Below are 24897 nucleotides of genomic sequence, written 5' to 3'. Positions count from 1 at the left end.
CCGGCAATCTTCCGATTGCCAGTGCAGATCCCTAGCCAACATGTATGATAGGCCATCACATTAGCGGTACCAATGCCGTGTAACATGCTACAGCACTCTAGCACCTTCTCAGGTATGTTAGTTAATGTTTTAAATTAGAGAGAAAGGCATCTTTCTGCCATTAACCATCTACTTTCGCTGATTGTGTATGTACTGGTGTCAGGGTTAAGCAGTTTGGTATATGTTATAAGGCCATTGTGTTACCTTTAAAGATAATTTCATTTTTTCCTGGTTTTGCTGAACATATTATTCATGCATGGAGATTACTGGGTCCAAGAACAATTCCAGATAACATTCACACCAGAAAAGGGTGTGTCATGATAGCCTGTCACCCATAAAAAGAGAGTACAGAGATATACACTGAGGAGTCTCTAACAGCCATTGAGCAGCAAAAGTTTGTAATGTGTACAACTGTCTGAGAAACCAACCACATTACACTCTACCCTTCCATAAACCACTACTGCCCCAGAGGAGAAACTGCACATTGCTTAACTGGATGTTCCTCTGTTGTGAACCAATATTTGCTTTTTGGCTCTAGTTTAGGAGTCATTTCTTACTCATGCGGTTTCTTTTTCTCTACATTGAAAAACAACCCCTGGTCTATTACAGGGCACACTCCTTCACTGACAATGGGTTCACTTAAAACCACCGATCAGCTTAACCTGCACACCACTGGAATGTGAGGAGAAACCAAAATACCCCAAAATCCTACTCAGACAAGCGGAAGAACATGCAAACTCTTCATGAAGGTTGAGATTCAAACCTAGTCTTCTGGCACATGCTAAATACAAAGTAAACCTGGCTAAAAGCACTGCCTTCATTATCATTTGTCATCTTTATTCCCGAACCTCAGCTTTATTTCTAAACCTTAATTTCTGTCCATTTTTTTGATACAGGAAGAAACAAGTCCCACATAGTGTAAAGTTGTGGCCATGCTATATCAAATTACACAACAGGAATTGTTTCCATTGTCTCACGCCCACGTCGCTGCTCAAGTTGCATCATCCTTAGAGTTTGCCAGGCAAATTCCTCATTGATTAATTAAATATTTTACTAAATACTATAATTCCCCTAAGTATTTTTTTTTTATTAATGACTAATTCACTGACGGAGGATGTAAGTCTGGAAGATGTGACTCGTGAGGTTTGTCAGACTGAGACCTGGCTCAGCATTTCCTACACTTCGTCGCTCCTCTGCCCTGACGCAAGGCTGCAGCGGCGCACTAATTACAGTGCTTGTCTCCCAAGACTCCAAAATGGTCTTCAAAGATCCCGAGCACATTTGAAAATGAATCACTCATTCAGTTTCCACCCACTTTTCCTGGTGAATGTCGCAGTGGCAACATGCAGAGCTGAACACTCCATATCCCATAGGCGCTCCCACAGATATTATCTCTCCAGCATATCCTAGCTCTGCCTCTGTTTGCTCTTCTAGTGAACTGAGACTAATAAATGTTGTGTGAACGTTTGTCCAGGGGGCACCCTAACCACATGCCTAATTCTCAGCCCAAAAAGGGCATGGTGAACCAGCATCACCCGCGATGTGACAGTGGAGGTTGGGTGTGATTCCAATTGGGTGACTGGCAAGATTTGGTGAGATCTAGACATAACAGACATTGGCAAACTTGAAAATGACAGTGAAAAGAAACTGCTAAACAACTGTGAGAAAGGACTTGAATTCTCCTGAAAATGAGCCACTGATGAAGCATTACATGTTCCCAAAACGTCCCTGGCTGATGAATGTCACAAGCTGGCCTAGAGCTGGAACTTGCTTGTGCTGGCTGCTGCGTCCTAATGAGCCGAGCCTCTCAGCTTCCTGCAGGCGTCAGCAGTTTTACTTTTGCATGTAAAGGACAGTATGATCATTTTACTTGTTTCCTGGTGCCTCGATTTGAATAAAATGCTTTATCGTCAGTGGATAAAATTCAACAGAAGGCTGGAAATATTCAGAATTTATCAAACATATTCACATGAAGTTTTCACAAGCGTTGGTACTTTGCTTTGACACTTAACTTTATTTTTGTTTGACATTCTAAACTCCAAAAAGAAGCAGATGAATAATGAGCTCTCTTTAAAAAACATTCTCTCTATCTACTTATGCTTTATCAAAATCTCCATCTACCAGCACAGGGATCACACAGGGAATGTATGCAATTCCAGAAGAATGAGGTTCAAGTGAAGGACCAGTCAAGATGGGTACATTGACTCACTTGTCCAAATAAAGCCAAGTTGATGCCGACAGCATAAAAGCACATCTTATGGACATGGGGAGATCTGGCAAACTCCACACTGCGAATCAAAATCCAGGTCCCTACAGGTTTAAGGCAATTCCACTATACATTGCGCCAACACATTATTCAGAAATAAAAGTTTACATAAAAATGACAGAGCAGCAATTAGGCATAGAGCTGCCTCACATCTGAAGGAAGCAGACAATGGTCTGTGAAGTTCTGCGTGTTCCCATCTCACTCAGCCTCTCCTTCTTTGTGTCCTGGAATAAGTGAGCTTGTAAAGCAGGTGGGTGGATGCTAAGAATGAAACCCACCCACACTTTCAATATTGGAAGTAATATTCTTATTGGGGATGATAATATTTAACACTCATTTCAGAGCAATTTAGGCATCATCAGTCAGCCAGTCAATGATGAATGTTCTTGATTATTGAGAAGAAGCAGAGGCTCTCATAGACATTTTACATAAACAAATGGACTGGCCTCAGAACGGGTCCTAATTTGACTTGCTATTTAACACTCAGACCCCTCAATTGTTTCTTTTTTTCCTTAGACAGCAGCAAGGCAACACTATGATACAAAATGAGCCAACGCATGACCAGCAACCTGTGTCCATCATACAATACCTGAAAATAAAGAAAGGTGAAGGTCTCAGTAATAATCTGCTTAGGTCTGCAAAAAACTTGATGGTGTTCTTAGAAAAAAGAAAATCGACAGTTTTGGTAATGTCTGGTGTGGCAGAATGAGATATCAACAAGCCATGAAATCAGATAACAGGTTTAATTAACATCAAGAATTGACTTCTAATTAAGAAACAGGTTGGAGTTTGAGGCCCCAACTTAGCTGCTCATCTGTTGGCTCTGATCACATTTTATTTTTTATTTGGTTACCATTTAAGGAAAAAAGAAGCAATTCAGAGGACCGAGTCTTAAAAACAATGCATTTAAAGTAACACCAAAAATTGGTCACCAATAAAGAAAGTGACAGGAAACAAAACTTGTAGCCATGCTAGCCCACCAGACTTGTAGTTGGACACCTCTGTAGACTTTGCCATTTTAGCCCAGAATCAGTCTGAAACCATGCATACTAAATACAGACATCATATTTAAAGCATCTTTTGTCTCTTAGTCCAGTTCTTGCTAGAAAACTCATAAGAGATGGTAGGCCTTAGCGCAAATATTTTCCCTGTCTGATTGAAAGAACATCAAGTTCCTAAATGTAATGTCAAAGTCAGTATAGAGCCATGAACACTGAATAACATCGCCATATTTGAGGCATCTGCCAGTTTCTACAAGCACACTATAATTAAAAAAAGCTCAAAATGTACAACGTATGATGGTATAAAGCTACTTCTAGAAGGTGTGAAATCTCTTGTGTGCTATCTGTAACACAAAATGCCAAAAAAAAAAAAAAATTTAAAGAAATACAGCAAAAGAACAACTCTCCTTGAAGACAGAAAAGCAAGTAGCAATTTCTCTTGCATGAAATGTTTTAGTTGTTGAGGAATGTGAATTCAATCAAAATGTTATGCACTCAAGTATATACCGATTCATGGTATAAATTAAAGAAGTGTCAGGCATGACGGGTGTCCATTATGGCTTGGCAGTCGAGCGTTTGACCACAGCATTGTTGAAAATATTCAGGAGATGGATAAAAATGCTGTTTGCAAAATATGCAAATGTCCATAAAAAAGCAAGTTTTTCAAAAGCACATCCTCTTCATTAGCATTCCAAGCACACAATGATTCTCAGCCAAGTTTCTTGCAAGCCTTTATCTCTGCAAAATTGCAGGGTTTGTATCACGCTAGGCATATTAACAGAAGCATAACAATAACACGTGTACAATTTGGCGACCACTGTTGTAAATGACCTAAAAAAATGGAATAACACTGGGCCCAGTGGTGATTTACTTAAGACTAGCTGAACTATCCAACCTCTTCTTACCTGTGACTCATATCAAAGCTGAGAATACACAATGTTTTACAGCAAGTTTATAGAAGTGCTTTAATCATGCATTCAGATAGTTATGACCTGCTTCTAAGCAGTGTGGTCTGACAAATGTGCACCTTATGAAGGTCAAGAATAACTTTCAGTGGCACAGGGACACAGATAGCAATCACAAGCTTCATTTAGCCAGATAAGATGGCCTGCAGCAGGTACGAGAATGAGTGGGGCCCTTTTAACAGACACCTCCTCTGACTTCTGCACAATAGGATGACATTTAAATGGTTTGCAAGCAAGGACTATTCAGCCCACTCCTTTAGCAAATAAACACTCTCAGTGTGCCTGCACATGATGCATCAGCTTAGGCGACATCTCTTAGCTTACCACTTAAGATATATTAATGACTTTCCAAAGAAATTGGCAGCACTTCACCATTAATTATATCATATATAATTTTAAATAAGTAAAAACATATTTAAAGAAATAATTCTATAAATAAAAATGCCTCCTTTTTTATTTACTTCAGGCCCTGTCCATTGATTTATTTATTGAAATCAATATTAATCAGTCTCTTTGTATGAGTGCTGGATAAGGGCATTTTCAGTTATATCTATTAAACAATGCCTTTTCTATCTATCTATCTATCTATCTATCTATCTATCTATCTATCTATCTATCTATCTATCTATCTATCTATCTATCTATCTATCTATCTATCTATCTATCTATCTATCTATCTATCTATCTATCTATCTATCTATCTATCTATCTATCTATCTATCTATCTATCTATCTATCTATCTATCTGTCTGCCTGTCTGCTTGTCTGTCTAGAATGTACTACGCAGTAAAAGGTGGACCAAAAAGGGAATTCTCCAGAGACACAAAGTTTACAGAAAGTGTTTTGTGAATATGCAAGAAGCCTGTTGGATTCCTCCAAGCCAGCCATGGGTAGCAGAAGTCCAAAATAATTTTGCTTTCCCACCCAAGTAAATAAAAGGCAGTGTGATAGTGTTATCACACTGAATATGTACTAACAATATTGTGTGAAACAGAATGAGCAGCACCATAATGTGTGAGATGGAGTACGCATACAGTACACATGCATTAAAGTTCTCTGTATGTATATCACAAACTGGGCATGTAGCACAGATCAGGTAGCGACAGGCAGCGCTCGATTGTGCAGTGGCTCCTGGGATATTCAAAGTGGACTCCTTTCTGGTAGCTCTAGACTCCAAGGCCCTGGAAATGTAGGGAACAGCCCCATAGTACGGCTTAAATATCTATAGCTTCTTTTAGTTGTTAACTCAGTTTTGAGTAAAGAGGTAAGCCTGTGTAAAAGCTTACAAGACAAGTTAAAAGATTTTGTTTAAAGATTTTCTTTAATTGTTACTTAAATGATTCTCACCCTCATTGATCTATTCTGATTCTTTGTATTTGGGTTTGAATGCCATGAAGGAGACTTTTGGCTATAAACATTTACATAGAATGTGTCTACAGAGTACAGAAAATGTAGCTCGATGGGCAGAAAAGCTGGGACTCCAAGTTCGTCAAAATAGTGAGTAATAGATGAGATACTGATGTTAAGGAACAGGATGTTGAGCTAACATCCTTCAATTATTTAAACAAAGAGTTTTGAAACCCAGGAATTTGCCCAGGGAGGGTCTTTTGGCCCTTGGAACCCCTACAGATTTTTTTTTCTCTTACATCTCACTCCTAGGGATTTTTAATTTTTTTTTCCTCTCCAGACTTATCATTAGAAACAGAAAAATGAATCTCTAAACATGGACTCTAGGATATCTATTACTAGTATATCTGTGGTATATAAGTGTGTATTGATTTATTCTTATCTACTATTTTTGGTTGTCTATATGAGATTTATTCCAGTCTTATGTCTATATGAGAGAAGACTGGCAAAATGATGGTTCTAAGGCTATAGGAAGGTTACCGGTTTGAATCCCGTAAACACTAGAAGTGACTCTACTTCATTGGACCCTTGAGTAAGGCCCTTAACCTGCAATTGCTTCATGCTGTGTATGGCGTTAATCTGTATACAACCTTGGAAGCAGATCCTCCAACATACAGGGAAAACTTGGGGGTTGGTTGCAGGATTGGCACTCGGGTCTTAATATAGGTGGTTCATCAGGTGGTGGGTGCGGCGACATTCAAATAATCTGATTTCCTACTGAAATCCAAATTAGGAAGTCCATCATTGTATCAAAAGAAGCTAGACTCTGAATTTGGCTACTTTTCTCCCTGCAAACTTAAATATCACATAGCTCTAACATTCTCAGTTTCAGTATCCCTATGCTATGTATTGTTTCATCTCTACAATGTCCCAGTGTTATTGTCTTTACTTGCTCCTTTTACCAGTTGCAGACCCATCAGCATGCATCAGAAACAAGGAAATTAGGAAGATGGATACGACATGATTAGCTAACACTTTTTACATGTGGAATTGTCTAAACCTTCAGGATAATGGTAGTTCACGCATGAAGAAATATCAGTATCATCAGATAGATAAGATGGGCCTAAAAAATGAAATAGGTTCCTGATCCACACCTATCCTATGCATGTAATTAAACAAAGTGTTTAGTGACTGCACATTTCTGCACTTACCTGTCCACCTCAGATCATCCTCCACCTTGCAGGCTTTTATAGGTAAGCTGGGAGTGGTGTCAATCTGTTCAGGCCATAGAGCTGCAAATATCAAAAGATGCATTAATCAGAAGGCACACGGACATGTTATACTCTTTGTTTATTACTACAAAATGTAAAAGGAAGCATTAATGACAATGAAAAAGAGCATCATCACTTTTTCCATTAAAGAATCATTAGAAGCTGGAGACAATGCGGGCAGCATCAGGCATAAAGCAGGTGCCAGTCTTGGCCATGACAAGGCATTTCACACACTCAGGACAGACTGCTTTTAAGTCACCATGTACTTCGCATGCATGTTATTGGTATGTAAGAGGGAACTAGGGTACATTGAAAATGTGTAAAATCCACACCAGAGACACTAGCTGAGCTGAGCACTGAATCCAAGTCCCTGGAGCTACGAAGGGGCAGCATTAACCACTCTGCCACTCATCGTGTCCACCTGTTGTTTGTAAAGTACCCGCAGGAAAGAAGTGGGTGTAATTCAGGCACTTAAAATGCAGTATTTCGGATGCACTGCACTTTAAATGATTAATTTAGATTTTTACATCATGCCTCTGCTAATATGGATCAGTATGTGTAGAAAAATAAATATCAATATAGCAAAGAAAAAAAAAATAGACAATATTGTCAAATATTAAATGATGCAAATGTTTGTAACAATGAATTACTTCCATAATGCATAGCCTCCAATTAAACTTGTGAACTATTATTTCTCTTCTGCCTTTTTTTTTACTGCGCACTCACTTCCAGAGCTTAGCAAGTCCTATTATTGACTCTCTGGTCAGTTGTGAATAGACTGCGCATGGCTCCATGAATGAACACTGTCACTAGGGACGCTCAGGTCCTCCTATGCTTGTAGTCCCACCATTAACTCACTTTGCTTCTAGTCACTCACTTACTTAATGGGGTGCTTGGCTTCTCAGTCATAGGCATCCAATCTAAAGCATGAATGTAGCAGGTTCACATTGGTGGGAGTTACTAATGCCAGGTCCATCACTGGCACATCAGCTCGTTTTGTACACCTCTGGTGTGTGCAGGTTTTTCTGTCATGTGTTCACACTCAAAAACAGTGACATTTTTGCAAGATTTTGTGAACGTTTGTTTGAATTGCAAATATTTCTTCTAGGAATGTATGGGCTGAATGTGTCATTGAGGGCCAGAAAACAATGAGACCTCCCTCTAACGTTTGTGGCCAGTTCTTCTATGATTGATAAGGGAAGGACTGGCATGCATTTCTGTTTTGAGTGATCACTTGATCTGGTGATCCTTCAGTCTCTTCTTATCATCTATCCATCCATTTATCCCTTTTATGTGAAACCTGCTCAAACCATTTAAGGGGTGCGATCAGCCAGAGTCTGTTCTGTAAGCTTTGGGCACAAAGCAGGATCTAACCCGGATGGGGCGTATCTTAATAGCATTTTTTATAAGAAAAATATAAGGCATATTTTTTTTCAACAACCTTTGCTTTGCCGTGCCTGTGTGCTGAATTACGGGAAGTTTAGCCGGAGGCATAGATTATTATCTGAAGTCTATGTTAAAATTCAAACCTAGCAACATTCTGAAGGGTTTCTAATTTTGTGAGCAATGTCTGGCCTGTATCACTTTTTTGTGTCCTGTTATCTAGCCAAAATGCAGATGTGGACTTAACATAAAAACAGTAAAGTAAAAGAAAAGACAACAAAGTCCTCTCTTTGACTTGGGGTCTGATTTTGCTTTTCAAACACGTCTATTGGCCTCAGTGGCTCTAGTTTCATAATCTGGACTGGATTCAGATGTGGAATCACAAATAACAAAAGAGAACATAACCATGCTTCATTCACATATCTCACAGTAAATTAATAGATACACTGCAGTGTAAAAAAACAAAGCAAAACAAATGTAGTGGGACGCTATTTCTTTTCCACAATAAAAAGGTGGCTTCAAATTTGCACCCCAGTGTAACTGGGTGTGTAGTAAAGTTTGTGGGAACTGGGCCTGTCCTGGAAACGGTAGGCGTACGGTAGGAATTAATCCTGGATGGGGTACCAGTCCATTAGAGGTCATTTCTGAGTCACAAATCACTCCAAAGTTTATACGTTTGAAATGTGAGATACAAGTGGAGAAATAAACCTGGCAGCTATTAAACTAGGAAATAGATAAAGATGGACAATGGTAGTCCGTGCAACCTCCACCCAGAGTCTTCCAGGCAAAGACCTGAACCTGTGACTTTGGAGCTTTGTACCACTAACCACTGTGCTACCATAACCCCCCCCCCCCCCCCATAAAATAAAATATATACTGATCTGCATGCATTTATCATCTAGTTTTATCATTCTTTTCAAAGAGGATGCAAATGTAAGGTTTTCGTAGCATTGTGTTAAAAACTATGGGATTTTGTTGTTTCATTTTTGCTTAGGTGGAAGTGGTCGACATTTACAGGTCAGGTATGTACCTTAAGGGGCCATGACCCCCCTAGGGCCAATTCAAAGTCTTTTTTCTGGGCGTCGTTCCACCAGCTTTCAAATCTCCCCTTTCAAAGCTGGGACATTTCCGCCAAAAGCTGGGGTCAGCATTCAGGTACTTGGAACATGGTCTGCTCCTTACAATGGCAAATTCTTACATATAAATGGGGTTATTCAACAGGCTCAGCAGCTGGTGTGATTTCAAGAAGAAAATAAACATTTCCTTCAAATATTTTGATTGGCAAATTGACAACTATAATACTGAACACAGATTGCCAATTAACAGAACAGAGCTGAACAGACCTCGGAATGTTACCTAAATTCAGCATGAATGCAGGGACCCATGGATGCTGCATATCACTAAATTCCTCTAAATAAGTCTCAGGCCAGAGGAACAGAAAAGGTAAGAGTGGCAGTTCATTGACTGAATGCACCTGGCAAATTTATGAGCCTTTGCTGCTACAGTGTAATTTGAAACACCGATCCAACCACCCATTTTATGATCAAGTTAATCTAATTCAAGGTTGCAGGGGCGGGAGCCTGTCTTGACAGCATCAAGCACAAAGTGGGAACCAGTCTTGGAGATGGTGCCAGTCCACTATGGGCACACTCATGCTCACACCCACATCAACATTTCTTAAACACATGACTTTGGGGTGTTGGAGGATCACCCACAGGGATGTGTGGAAGATGAATTTGCAATGTTCTCTACTGAGCTGAAAGAAATCATGAACGCTTTGAGATCAATTCGGTTATTTTATCCGGTGCCTCCTGACTCACCGCAACAAGAAACGATATACTGTTTGACTTTTCCTGATGTCTAGTTAGGCAAGACATCAAGCTTTTTGGGGTTCCCCATATTTATGACCCTCGAGACCTGAAAAACCCTAATTTGAGGCAATTTGTGGACAATATTTTGTGCAGGAAAGTATACCATTATGATAAAGAGTAAAGCAATAGGCGTCTTCAGCAAAAATGACCAGTAGGACTTGAAGTTGTGTACGCCAGATCAATCGACCACAGCGGTTCACCCTCTATTGGGATGTGAGTGGCTTGAAAAAATGTGGTTCCGTAATAAGGGAATGCGGAGTGTCATTTTATGCTATTTTGAGGTTGTTGATCATGAATGTAATATTTGAATTCTTTACTAGTGGCTTTGGCCCTGTAACAGCCACACCTAGAAGGTTCAAAAATGACAGATTTCAAACATAAGCCTGTCTGGTGTTGTATTAGGTTGTTTCAAGGTCAGCCATTACGAATACAGTATATTAATTTTTATTTTTTTTCTACTACAACTGAGGATAGTTAACAGTTTAAACATTTAAACTGATGTACACATTTTATTATTTTTTAATATTTGATGAATCTATTCTTATTTATTGCACACTTGTACCTCAGGAAGTAAATCATTACATTTCTTATTAAGACCCCAAATTAGAGCGGATGGAGTGGTGGAGACTTTACCAAACTGAAAACACACTCAGAAATGGCGTCGTCTAATGTGTCTTCTTCCCTGCCAGTAGAGTTATCTTTCATCCATCCATCAATTTTCTATCCTGCTTACCCAGTTCAGAGTTACTGGTTGCTGGAGCTTAACCCAGTAGCAGCTGGGTACAAGATGGGAACCAACCCTGGTACTGGGCCAGTTCATGTCTAAAATGAAGTGATGAATTGTATTTCAAGTCAACTTATTCAATCAGTCTCTTTGTTTAATATAGCACGTTTCACACTGAGCACAATCCCAAGACACATTAAAGGTAGTGCAAGGCAGTCATGTGAGCGAAAGTCTAACATGTAATATTTTCTGATTTTAAGTATAAAGTCTTAGGGCTGTGTTATGAAATATTTCCGCCTAATTCAAAGGCTATTAACATTTCCTCAGGCAGCCATTACGATGTGGGGCTGGGATTTCTCATGAGTCCCATGATTACAGTACTGAGCTTCAGTAAAGCCAGGAAAAGGCTGACTTGGCACACATCTCACAGAGACCAGCTGCCTCTTTCGGGTGACTCCACGGCACATCTCCTCACTCAAATCTCGATATGTTTCTGTACTCCTGAAGCACATGGCTTTTTAGGTACAACACTTCCACAAGATGAATTATTGCAAGTGCAAGTATGCAGACTAAAAATTCTACAAGGTAATTTGCTATCCATAAGCCATTTCATCTTTCCTTACTTTGTTAGGCCTTGCATGCTGTGACTTCAACATGTGGCCGCTTACACTGAAATGAAGCACAACTTGTGATGCTCTTTGATGTGAAGGCACTGACAGTCCTAACACGCATATGAACCCACCCCTATCTACTTGCAGAGTCTTCATTATTATTATGATGTTTCTGGGAAAGAAACAAAACCAAGGCTTTGCCTGCCATGTTTTTGAAGAGTTACAGTATTTATCTTATTATGAGAAGCATAGTATAGTGACTCAGGCCCTGCATCTTATCATGCAATTCTGCGGGTTCAAGTCCCACCTCTAAATAAGTCACTTAACCCTCCTGTGCTCCAACTGTATTAGATATATCTATAAGAAGTTGTAGCACCTGATCTTGTAAGTTGCCTTGGATAAAAGTATCTCCCAAATGTAAAATAATAAACTTAAGCACATTACTTTAAAACGAGCGTAAATGATTCCTCTTATGCCTTAATAAAAAAACATTAAAAACATCATAGCACTCTTACTGACAGGAACTTTTTTTGCTTGCTGCATTCTGTATCAAACATTAAAAAATGCTTTAAAAGGATTTTAAAAAAGACATGCTTTATTTTTACTTGGTCATTGCAGTGCAAAATATTCACAAACCACGCGCTGTAGATAAGAACACATCAAATGTACACAGCTGCAAATGGGAGGCCTTCCAGGCTGGAGCAACACAAGACATTATTGCAACAGCTATGTTAATAACTGCAAATCTTTAGTCTTCACTTAAGCTAAAAGGATCTTATGCTGACATTATTTACAAGAAAACTAGCATGTTGTGATTATTAAAAGCCATAAGCATGGAATTACATTTGACCCTCTCGCCATCTTGTCATTTAATAGTCTAGACGCCTGCCTTCAGCAAGAGCCTTACAAAAATACACTTAGGATAATAAGCCAGAGGCACAGAGTATCCTGTTAGGGCTTGTTTTGCAATGATGGCTAATTTAAACTTTGCTCATTTAAAAAAAAAAAGTTTGTTCTACTTAGCTGCCAGCCACTCCTAATGAAATAAAGTCTAGTGTGCTTACAAAACAGAACCTGTGCCTTTCATGGGTTTATGTAAATTATTTCCTTGCATTTCATTAATATAAACATATCTACTGAACTCTAGTATGATCATCTTAAAGAGCTCTATCTACCTATGTTATATGTGCCTTTCATATCTGTCTAATTCTTAATAATAAAAAACAGTGAAAAAATGTATTTATAATAGTGTAAACAAATCTGAATGAAATCAATAGACTATAAGGAATGTATGAGACTAGTCTATCTATCTATCTATCTATCTATCTATCTATCTATCTATCTATCTATCTATCTATCTATCTATCTATCTATCTATCTATCTATCTATCTATCTATCTATCTATCTATCTATCTATCTATCTATGTCTGAAATATATAAAAGTATCAGTCTTGTAAAGCATTATGATATATGATCTGGCATTACTCCACTAATTAAGTAAACATGGATTTATGAGCATTTTAACTGGTAATATGAAGGAAAGACCAGGTTGTGGTACTAAATGGGGCATCAACCATCCACGGATAAACTCTGTATTCAGTACCATGGAGAAGAGGAAGGCCATAGAGGAGGTTTATGGATATGGTGAGAGAGGACATGAAGGCAGTCTGTGTGGCAGAAAATGATGTAAAAGACGAGGATAGATGGAGACGGGTGATGCGCTGTGGTGACCCCTAAATGGGAGAAGATAAAGAAGAAGTAGACTCCAGTACTGTGGAGTCTTGTGGAGAAGTCATGGTGGATTTTTTTTTTTTTGATTAGCGATGTCAGTTTTATATGAAGTGTTCCCCTTGTATATAAGCTGTCACCTGCTCAGTTGACTGTATGGAAAATGGCACACTGTTTTCATCTATTATGAGTTTTCCAAGTAAAAAATGAACTGCTTTTCTGCTCTAAAGAAAATCTGGAATGAGTATAAATGTGCAAAGCTCCAAACAGAAGGAACCCTTTATTTACAGCCAAAGAAAGTTAAAACATGCAATTCATTTTTTGTATAAAGTACTTGAACATCTTTATAACTTTATTGAGTTAAGTTTAATTAACATTTAATCAATTACAGGTGAACCTCAGCACTAAGAAGAGGATTTCAAGTATCCCAGGGTCTTGTTCTTTAAGGATCTTGAGATTGCCTAACCATCGGTATACTATCAGTATAATGGTGGCAGTTTTGTTGATATAATGGGCCATGGTGGTAATGTGGAAGCTAAGTAATTGGACAAAGCTTTTTGATTTACCAGTCATTCTACTTCTACAGCCTCGCTTAGGGTCACAGGCTCTGGGTAGCGACTGAAAAAATTAGATCATGGTTACCAGAATCCAAAATGAGCTGCTTGTGCTGGGAAACTGGGCTCACTCTCTATGATAAGTTTAGAATACGGAATAACTTTATAGTTAAACTGCTGCATTTCCAGAGAGAGAGAGAGAGAGAGAGAGAGAGAGAGAGAGAGAGAGAGAGAGAGAGAGAGATAGATAGATAGATAGATAGATAGATAGATAGATAGATAGATAGATAGATAGATAGATAGATAGATAGATAGATAGAAACTTTTGTTCCCAAAGGAAAATGCAGCTATAAAGCAAAAATATCTTGCAGATAATATACATGGCATGGCCAATTGGGTGAAATCAACTTGGGGATATCTGGAAATTCATGGTAAGTGTTAGAAGGACCTACTGAGGACAGGGTGCCCTGGAGAGCCCTGGCTCAGTGTGCTACTACTACAATTATCATTAGGATAATTGGCATGACAGTATTAATGCTGATGATTAATTAACAGTACAGTGCTAAACCATACATTTACAAACATAAGCACACCTTAAAACAGAACCAATCTCCATGATGTCCTCAAACTGCACATTTATTTCCTGTTGTTGCTATTGTATTACTAGGAATAGTTTGTGGGAGACATTCAAGTAACAATTTAATTGCACTATATACACAATAATAAACATGAACCTCTACTGGACTGAATGGCACATTTATTTGTTTATATAATGTAAAAATGTACTGCAGCTGTAGTAGTGCAGTACAGTTTCTTGAATTAGGCCTTGACTTCTTGTCTGGTCAGGGTCAGTGTGAAGTTCTATAGTCTGTCTCTCTCTGTGTCTGTGTAGTCTTTCTCTGCATAGATTCCAAAAATGTATACGTCAGGTTAATCTATGACTCTAACTTTCCAGGAGTGAGTGAGTGCAGGTGTGGAAGTGAGGACTAAGATGAAGAAGCTTCTTGAAAAGCCTGAGTTCTGCCATTTACCTAATGCTCCTCAACTCTAAAATCCTGCACCCTACAATGAAAGAAGCAAGTCCATCCCCCCTTAATAACCCTGTTTGGGGTAACACCAGATGGAAGAGCCAGCACCACACTACTTGCTTGTCTTCTCATTCAGTTTAACCAGAAAGGGGCTAGCGTGCCCACCATAGCATGTCCTTACATAAAATTAGAAAAAATTATATTTACATTAGAGCCAATAATTACAACATGTTTTCAATATATGTCAGGCCTCTATTAATGCTATTCTCCATTAGCACCATCTCAAGCAATCAATGAACAAGCTTAGCTGCTGCACGCCTTAAAGTTGCTTTAGTTTGCCTGACTGATTACCTTTTAGTAAGCTCTTGTTCTGTTGGGCTAGGAATATGAAGGCTGGATGGAGCACTTCATATTTAACTGTATTTCGGTTACTGAATTATATTGTGCATATTGCATTGACACGTTGAAACCAATAATATTAACATAATGGATAGAATAGTTAATGAATGACTAAAAACAATCAAATACTTTATTATCCATCCATCCATTGTCCAACCCGCTGAATCCGAACATAGGGTCACGGGGGTCTGCTGGAGCCAATCCCAGCCAACACAGGGCACAAGGCAGGAAACAATCCCGGGCAGGGTGCCAACCCACCGCAGGACACACACAAACACACCCACACACCAAGCACACACTAGGGCCAATTTAGAATCGCCAATCCACCTAACCTGCATGTCTTTGGACTGTGGGAGGAAACCAGAGCGCACAGAGGAAACCCACGCAGACACGGGGAGAACATGCAAACTCCACGCAGGGAGTACCTGGGAAGCAAACCCAGGTCCCCAGGTCTCCCAACTGTGAGGCAGCAGCGCTACCCACTGCACCACCCATACTTTATTATCGAGGTTATCAAAAATGCTCAGATTTCTTTGTTAGTTTGAATAGAGTAATCACATTGATAGCCATCAGCCAACAGTTATGCGAAACAACAGAAAGGATGGGACACAGACATAACTGGAAGGCTCTATGGTTTCCAGTCACTTAGAAATAACACCAGGAATCTAATCCAGTTGCTTCATATATAGATTGCATTTCTATCTCCTAAAAATCTGAAAGATCCTCTTGAGAAAAACCAGAAGAATGTGAGGAACACAGCAGTCAATAGGAAGCACCTGCATGCTTACAGTTAAATAAAGGCAAGGCTTTTACTTGTTCTGTCAGCAGAAACCATCTGTCTACATTTGTCCATTGTTAACACATTAGGAAGTGAAGAATGTAGGTGAGTAAAAGTGTAAAGCATGGAGTCGCTTTGGATGAGACACCTGCCTGTAGCAAGATGCAAACAAAGTCAACCTTGCACATAATTATTGGTGTCACTCAACTAAATACAGTTCTTCTGTTTGGACAGTGAGAATAAAACAGTGTCCTCAGGAAAGAACCCGTCTGCACAAGAGCATAAACAACACACTCTCCTTACAGTAGCCATTTAACAATTTATAATAATGCCATATTCTCAACCAGAGAAATGTCAGTGAAAGTAGAAAAAGTTCTTTATTGTATTATATTATAAATTATTACAGTAGAAAAAAAACTATAATAAAAATATCCGCACACATACACACATATGTACATATATAAACACATTTTCACAATTTAGAAATATGCATAGAAGTTCATTCTCTCAGCACATGTTTTTGCTTCTGGTTATTCCATCCATCCATCCATCCATTTTCCAACCCGCTGAATCCGAACACAGGGTCATGGGGGTCTGCTGGGGCCAATCCCAGCCAACACAGGGCACAAGGCAGGAAACAATCCTGGGCAGGGTGCCAACCCACCGCAGGACACACGCAAACACACCCGCACACCAAGCACACACTAGGGCCAATTTAGAATCGCCAATCCACCTAACCTGCATGTCTTTGGACTGTGGGAGGAAACCGGAGCGCCCGGAGGAAACCCACGCAGACACGGGGAGAACATGCAAACTCCACGCAGGGAGGACCCGGGAAGCGAACCCAGGTCCCCAGATCACCCAACTGCGAGGCAGCAGCACTACCCACTGCGCCACCGTGCCGCCCTCTGGTTATTCCAGTTTGGCTTATTTTTTTTTTTTTTAAACACCCATAAGGCATGATTGAAACGGTCAATTTTTAAGGTATGTGATTTGTGGATGTGCAGAAGCAGACCTTAAACAATAGCACATTTACACAGTACCACACAAGCCACAAATTGTATAAATTCCAATTGCTTCCAGGCTGTATTACGATTACGGTCTAAACCATGCTCTAATGTGTTTAGTCTGGTTGATACGAGATTGTCATAATGCAGATGTCCTAATTAACGCCTCGACAACAGGAAAAAAAATGAAAGCTATTACCGTGAGGTTTCATGTTACAGATTAAGGGAAACAACAATTAACCTGAATTTACAATGAGGTGTATTATTATAGTTTCAAATTAGGCACATTTAACAAGTTCTTGTGAATCTGTGATGACACTTATGTTGCAGAGGCTCATATGATTTACACGGGAACTGTTTTATTTTCCTGTTTTTCACCGACTAACACACCAGTAACAAACTTAAATAACGCATGCATGTATTGAGCACATTTGGGTTTGCAGCTTCAAAATGTTGTTTTCAGTTTTATTTTCAAGCCGCATGAATTTATAGAAGCTAATACTTTGATCTTACTCTAAATTTAACATGCAAGGTGTAAAAGCATTTTTCATTTAGTTTTAGCACAGAACCCTATCAGACAGGATTAAAACTTTGTTAATTATTAAGGCTATTGCTTATATTCACAGAAAGTTAAATAGAGATTAGGTTGCATCTGCTTATTAAGGGCAACTTGCCAATGAATGGGTGTTAAAGCTACAGTTAACAGTAACTACCACTAAGGGGCGCCACTATTCACTGTCTATAATAAGTTCTGATTACCCGTGTCTGCGTGGGTTTCCTCCGGGTGCTCTGGTTTCCTCCCATAGTCCAAAGACATGCAGGTTAGGTGCATTGGCGATCCTAAATTGTCCCTAGTGTGTGTGTGTGTGGGTCTGTATGCGTGAGTCCTGCGGTGGGCTGGCGCCCTGCCCGGGATTTGTTCCTGCCTTGCGCCTTATGTTAGCTGGGATTGGCTCCAGCAGACCCCAGTGACCCTGTGTTAGGATGTAGCGGGTTGGATAATGACTGACTGACATGACTATTCCCTTCACAACTTTGTGAATACAATTTAGGTCTTAGCCAAAAAAATTAATATTAAGAGGTATTATGCCATCCTGGGGAATGTGAATACCTGATAAATACAGTATTAACAATTATTTCTAAAGGCAACTAGTCCCTATTTGGTTTTAGACCTCACAGTGTAAATGTATGGGACACGTCCACAAACAAAAAAATAAAGAAACGTATCAATCCATTATCAATACACAACATATAGTCAGTTAAGGTCTGGGCCAATAAGATGCTGCATTAGAATAACCATGTTCAGATGACAGGATGAAGGTATGTATGGAAAAATTTAATCCAGTAAACTGACTGAAACTAAATTTGTAACTCTTAGCCAGCACAAAAGGCAAAGCCAGTCATGTAAATCCTACAGGGTAATTGTTATTACGAAATGAGAAAGTGTTTGTCTCTAAAGGCAGTTTTGTCAAGGTGTGGGTTTTTTGCAATGGATATCATTAAGCTTCTTGAACCAGGGCCAGATACATGCTGCCTGTTTCATAACTCTAAGATCAGCAAGTCTGTAGGATAATGATAGTTCAGCTCAACTTCAGTTTAAAATACTGTCTTTAGCAATGCCTCCCACCAGCATCTTCCAGATAATCAAGCAAATATCTGTCACTTCGCAGTAATGTCTGGTTTTGGATGACTTATTTACAGGGAAAACACCTTCCCGTCTAAGGTGTGTTTAATCTAATCCAATGCTGTTCAGTTTGATGGATTAATGCTTACGTCAATGGTAAAGTGCTCCACAACACAACTCTTCACTTCCACAAAACACTTCTCCTAAAAAAGGTATAACAAGAAGTCACAGCCTGTCCTGGGATTTGATGCAAAGCAGAAAACAACCCTGAACAGGGTGCAAACTCCAAAATCCATCATCCATTCACCCTTGACTGCTTAATTGAGTTTTGATGCCTGTTCTATCATGGAAACATCGACAATGAGATGAGAACCAAGCCCTGGCTAGGACAGCAGTCCATCATAGGGCACACAACATACAGTACATGCCCCCATAAACATCCAGTTTAAAGTCACCTTAAATTTACATTACACGTTAAAAAAACAAAAAAATCAAGCAGACACTGAAGAGAATGTGTAAACTCGAAACAGTCAGAATAGCCCAGGACACTGGAGGTGTAAAGGAGCAATGACTAATCTGCACCATTCTATACTGAAATAAGGAGCAAGAGGGAGTAAACTACAAAGATGGCCAAACACTGAACAGAAGAACGAAGAGCAACCAGGAACATCCTGCAGGTCTTCAGCATTCTTAATGGTGGCAATGAAGTTAAATACTTTTAGTTAATCACATACTGAAGGATTCTGGTATAGAGAAAGTGTACTCAACATAAGAACTAGGAAGCACATCTTCACGCAGACACTCATGGGACCATGTTTCTAAAATCCATGTATTTGAAAAATGTGTGGATGACAGTTTGGAACTAATCAGCTATTAGTCAGCTATTAGTCAACCAATCAAACTTCGCAGACTGAATTTTCTCCTCCAATTTTTACCATTACTTACATGACTATACCTGAAAAGTTCATGTTTTAGTAGAAAAAGTCTAAAGGAGAAAGCTTAAATAAGGTGACATTATTCATTTTACTGTAATACACAAGTGCTACAATTTTTCAGAAATCAAACCAAATCTCTTTGACAAAATATTCCATGTAATTATACTGAGCTTCTTCCACTCTTAATGAGTCAAATTAAAACAAAAATTCATAGTACTTGCCAGAATTATATTTAAAGAATAAAAACATAGCTTGATACCCTTGCCAGAGCCCAAAGAAGCAACAATTCCAAGATGAGTTCAGCTGGGAAGAGAATTTACATCTCATGGGTATTGCTTCACTTTATCACTGAGTGGTACTTCAAAGAGTATGTCTGCTGTAATGCCACTGTTTTAAAGTCTGTCCTCAGTTACCAGAAGCCCAGAACCACAAGATGGCGAGGACTGTAGGACACAATGTGTTTTTTTTCCATCATAAATTACATTATGTTGAGGAAGAATGAAAAAGTCCTAGCCTGTCTGGACAAACCAAGATATACAATGAATAAAAGTGTTGAAGGCATGAGACATTTGTGATTTTAAAAGTCTACTGCCACTGAGATGGTGATTAGGAGAGAGGACAAGGAGTAAGAAATGCAAAGGAAAGACAGTAGGGATTTGCCAGGGTTAAACAACTAAATAACGGTGGAATTTTGTTTTCTTGAACCCTGTTTTAATCGTTTAAGATTGACAGACATGCAAAGTTCTTTCAGGCTTCAACATACTGTACCATGTATGGCAGATTTGCTTGTAATAACGCATCATCCTGCTTTATTGTTTCAAGTCACAGTAATAAAATAAGTACATTATGAGGGTGTGGAAGTAATCATGCTAAAAAAAAAAGTCTGTGGGAGAAATTTTAATTATTTATTTTCTATCCTTGCAAGAGGGGTGTGTAGTCAAAATTTGAGCAATGAGACATGTCATCATTATAAACCTCTCTGCAAGTGTCTGAAAGTCAAGCCTGGATCCCTCCCACGGATTCTCTTCCTAGTTTAGTTTATCCTGGTTTAAGCAAAGCAAAAATGAACATTTTCTTTACTGTAACATTTGAACCAATCAAGCATTATATAAATAACAGATGTAAACCAGAGCAACATGGCTAATGTAATTGAGGCCTGGACACTGACACGATAGAAGCAAACACTTAAAGAACTGCCCTTTAGACCACAGAAAGTGTGGAAATGTAGGTAAACTAATTTTTCTGTCAAGTGTGAGATTTTCAGTGTCAGTGTTTTCAACAGTGAAGCACCGCATTTGTAAATTGAAGCACGTTTATTTGTACCTTAATAACCACAAAAATGCCACTGTGAAGATTTATGTCATAATTACAGTTATCATTTATAATGAATAAAATGTCTTCTGTGATATTTGCGAAATGTGCCAAGTTTTTCAGCAGTACTAAATGAACAGTGCTAAAAAGGCACCTACCTGATATCTGTGTCTGTGGCGACGAACTGAAATGGCTCGTCGTGCCAAGAGATGGCCTGGGGTTGGGAGTAGTTGGTCCAACTCGCATAGCTGTGCGCTGAAACCTCTCCAAGTCACTGAGCCTCTCAGAAAACAGGGTTGGCTTCTGTGGGTCTTCAAGTTTCTGCCTGTGTCCTGAATAGCAATAAGACAGGTTTACTGCTTTAATCCCAACTTTTGTTCAAGAAAGAGTGAATAACCAGAAAAGTACAAAGTAACAAAAAGAAAGCTAGTGCCAATATTGAATTAAAAGTGATTATCAATGAGTGGCATGGCGGCTTAGTTTTCAGCACTGCTATCACATGGTTCAGCTCCCAAGCTCAAACCATCTCTGAATACGATCTGCACATTCCTCCTTGGGGTAACAGATTTCCCTCCATTACTCCAACTTCTACTATCATACCAAATGTGTGGGTTTCAATAATTGGTTAATTTAAATCTGTCAGCATTGATTATGCATAGGTGAGCGTGATTTGTAAGTCTCATCCTGAGTTGCTTTCTGTCTTACGCTGTCTTGTTCTTGACGCTGCTCTCCTAGTGAATGTGAATTCAGGAAGTGAATGAATGGGTAAGTCCTGCAGTCATTTATGGAACAGAAGATTATATTATGATAAAGTACACTAATTTTGACACATGCTTTTGATACAGTACATTCATTCAGAGTGTTTATTTTTATATACTGTAGGTTCTCAACTAAAAATGTACAATAGATGGAGCTGATTGCTACAGACAGACTAAACAATCCATTTGAATCTAGCTGAGTGATTTCCTATAAATTAAAAAGAAAGGCTTCCTAAATATGGACCGAATATTTTCTTACAGATTGAATCTGTAAAAAGTTCTCTTTTAGACAGAATGAACTGGTTCCTATAAACTTAACTGAATTATCTACTATGAATGGGCAAAAGGATCTGTAGAAAATGAATCAAAAAGTCTCCTTTAGAATAAGCTGAATGGTCAAACATATACAGGCAGAATAATCTGTTAAGAGATGGACTCAACAGCCATTTACAGATTGACAGAATGATCTCCCATAGAGTAAATGAACATTCTCCTTTAGATGTATAGACTCGTATCTTTTTGATGGACTAAGTGTTTTCCTATTGACTTAAGAGAATGGTCTATGATGGGTTAAATGAGGTATTAAAAATATCTCATTTAGGCTAAACTGAATGATCTACTATGGACAACATAAATAATGTCTTAGAGCAGACTCAGTGATCATTTATTGAAAGACTACATGGTCTCCTATAGTGTGAATGAACTGTCTCCATTGATCAACTGAATGGTCTTAATTGAACGGTGAACCAAAGAAGGCCTCACAGAGATGGACTCACTGCTCCTCTAAAGACAAACTGAACGTTCACCTACAGATTGAACTAAAGGGACTCCTATGGACTGATAAATCAAATAGGGCCCCTTCAGTCACAGGCTGTTTTTGACTTCTTAAATGTACAAGTTTTGATGCAAAGAATAATTATTCTAATATATTGTGCACATCATTTGGTTTGCTGCTACTTAAATTAGAGCTGGATTGTTCTACGTATGCAGTGGTCTGTGCTGCATGTCCATCTTTTGATATATATATGTACAACCTGCCTATACTGCTAACAGTTTCACAGTTGGTTAAGCAATTCTCTACAAACCAGGCTGGCACATAGTACGAGACGAAAGGCTATACAGGTCCACAACACTCAAACAAATAAAGATATACAGTAACAAATCACCCTAACCCTAAGATTTTAAGCTTTTAATAGAAACATACTTGAGAATAAAGGAAGATCAGCAGTTGGCATTTGAATGTCAGTCCAGGAAAGCCATTTTAGGGGAAAGTCATCATAGTGATGTTGACAAGACACCTAAAACCGCTGCTGCCTAAGTTAATTCATGCTAGGTGAAGAAACTCTCACATGAATCACTGCGATTTTCAAATTTACAAGTAAAGCCAGCAGAATTTGCATCCCTGTGGTTTCTTTAAGAGCCATGTGCAATTTTACCTTTGTGCGCAAGCATTGGCCCCTTTACTTTCTAATCTCCAGCAATGTATGTGCGCATAAATATATAGCTGTATCACCAGGTATGCTCTTTTTGAAGGCTTTTCTGACATGCCTGTGTTTCCCATTTTTCAAACAGCTGGCAACAATTTCTCACTCTTTTTTCAGTTTTGAAAAATGTAAACATGAAACAGAAGAGAACTAACTGCAAGCTACACAATCTTTATACTATCACCGTTATGCCAGCTTTTTTATTATATCTGTCAAAATTAGCATTGCAAGAAATATCCATCTGCATACACAAAACACGTTTGCTGCTGTATTATTCTTGCCCATATAATTTTTTCTCTTCTACATTTACTTCTTAAGGCACTGAAACAAATATCCTTTTGGCTGCTGCCCTCTTGACCTCGGAATGGTCATGCTTTTCGGCATACGTCTAACCCATGCTCAAACCTCCGGGCTCTGCTACACCTCTACAAGAGGTCTACCGGTATAAATGAACATCTGAGAAATTGGGGATTTCCTATCATCAGGCGATGGTGTGCAGCCTGAAATGCTCAGCCCCTTTGATGTCAGCTACCTAAACTCTCTGAAGTGGCTACATCCATCATCCAAAGAATACACGACATTTTGTTATTTGGCCTCCAGTCAGGAGTCTAATCTTTGAAAACTCAAATGACTTTTGTTCAGAGCTAGCTTTACTATTAAGGGAAACAAATAAATCTTAAGATTTGTAAAGAAGCCAATGAGTGCCTGACAGTTACTAACTGCAATTCTCACGTTTTGTAGGTTCCTTTGGTGCATTGGTAACAAAGACCTATCTCTAAACACCAATGTATTTAGATATATATAGTAAAAAAAAAAAAAGGCAAAGATTAATGATCAAAGATAAGGAAATATTAACTGCCTCCTTAAGTTTAATGCTTCTTTAAAGTATAGCTGAGCTGTTAGGAGTTTAAAATGGTGTTATATAAAATTTAGCGCCATTCCAATGACATCTGCCCATTTGAAGCGAAGCTCTTAATCTAAGAATAATTTCGAGAATTTCAAATATTTAAGTGACTAAGAATTTATGTCAAAGCCAATTGTTAAACAAATTATAAAGTAATCTAAATATCATAGTTGTGGTCTAATTATGAGTACACCATGTAATATCATTTTCTAGGTAAGCATGTTTGCAGACCTCAGCAGAATCTAAGCAGGCTCGAGATGGTTAAGAGTGAAGCTAACAGGACTGATTTTAGTGGCTTGTGCCCTACTACATGGATGGATTGTTGCTGGTTTTCTTAACATGCCCATAAACTTTTTAGTTTAATTTGAATAGGTGTGAATTTTCCCCAAGGCAGATTCAACAAATAAGCAAGCTTTGTTCTGAAGTCCCTGTTTTGCAACAAATGTGAGAACAGTATTTTCTTAAACTCACAGAGTCTACAGATCAATTAAATAATTATTATTATGTATAGTACCGTTCATAATGACTTCTACAAAACAACTAATATAACAAGACAGCATTAGATGTTTGTCTAACATGAGCCCTTTGGAAGCGAAGGGCTGTAAACAGCATTGTGTCTCTTAGAATCACGATAGTAAGAATAAGGTCTATATTTGGGATCAAACTTTTTAATGACACTGGCCACTTAAATATCTTAAAAATCATCAAAATAAATCATACATCTGAAAATCTGTATCTCCTACATGGAGTAGTACTAGGGAAGAAGGGGCCTGAGTTGCCTTGAAAGCTTGCATATTGTAATCTTTTTAGTTAAATGCAATCGGATGGTTCTGACATGCAACTTGTGGAATAATGGACACTGCTTAGGACAAAGTCCTTAAAGTTAGAACCGCTTTGACTGTTCTGGC

At 38.7% G+C, this 24897-nt stretch overlaps 1 protein-coding gene across 1 annotated transcript in view; it reads right to left on the bottom strand.

Annotated features, from left to right (window-relative positions):
* runx3 (RUNX family transcription factor 3) overlaps window positions 1–24897 on the bottom strand; it is a 126237-nt gene that overhangs the window by 12340 nt on the left and 89000 nt on the right. The window contains exons 6-7 of the mRNA XM_051919028.1: window positions 21002–21175; window positions 6830–6910 (exon numbers count right to left, since the gene is read on the bottom strand). Of these exons, the coding sequence (XP_051774988.1) occupies window positions 6830–6910; window positions 21002–21175 (255 nt within the window). The remainder of the gene's footprint in view (window positions 1–6829; window positions 6911–21001; window positions 21176–24897) is intronic.

Source organism: Erpetoichthys calabaricus, chromosome 14 (genome assembly GCF_900747795.2).
Source record: "Erpetoichthys calabaricus chromosome 14, fErpCal1.3, whole genome shotgun sequence".
NCBI lineage: Eukaryota > Metazoa > Chordata > Cladistia > Polypteriformes > Polypteridae > Erpetoichthys > Erpetoichthys calabaricus.
This window is presented reverse-complemented; position numbering and strand designations above follow the sequence as displayed.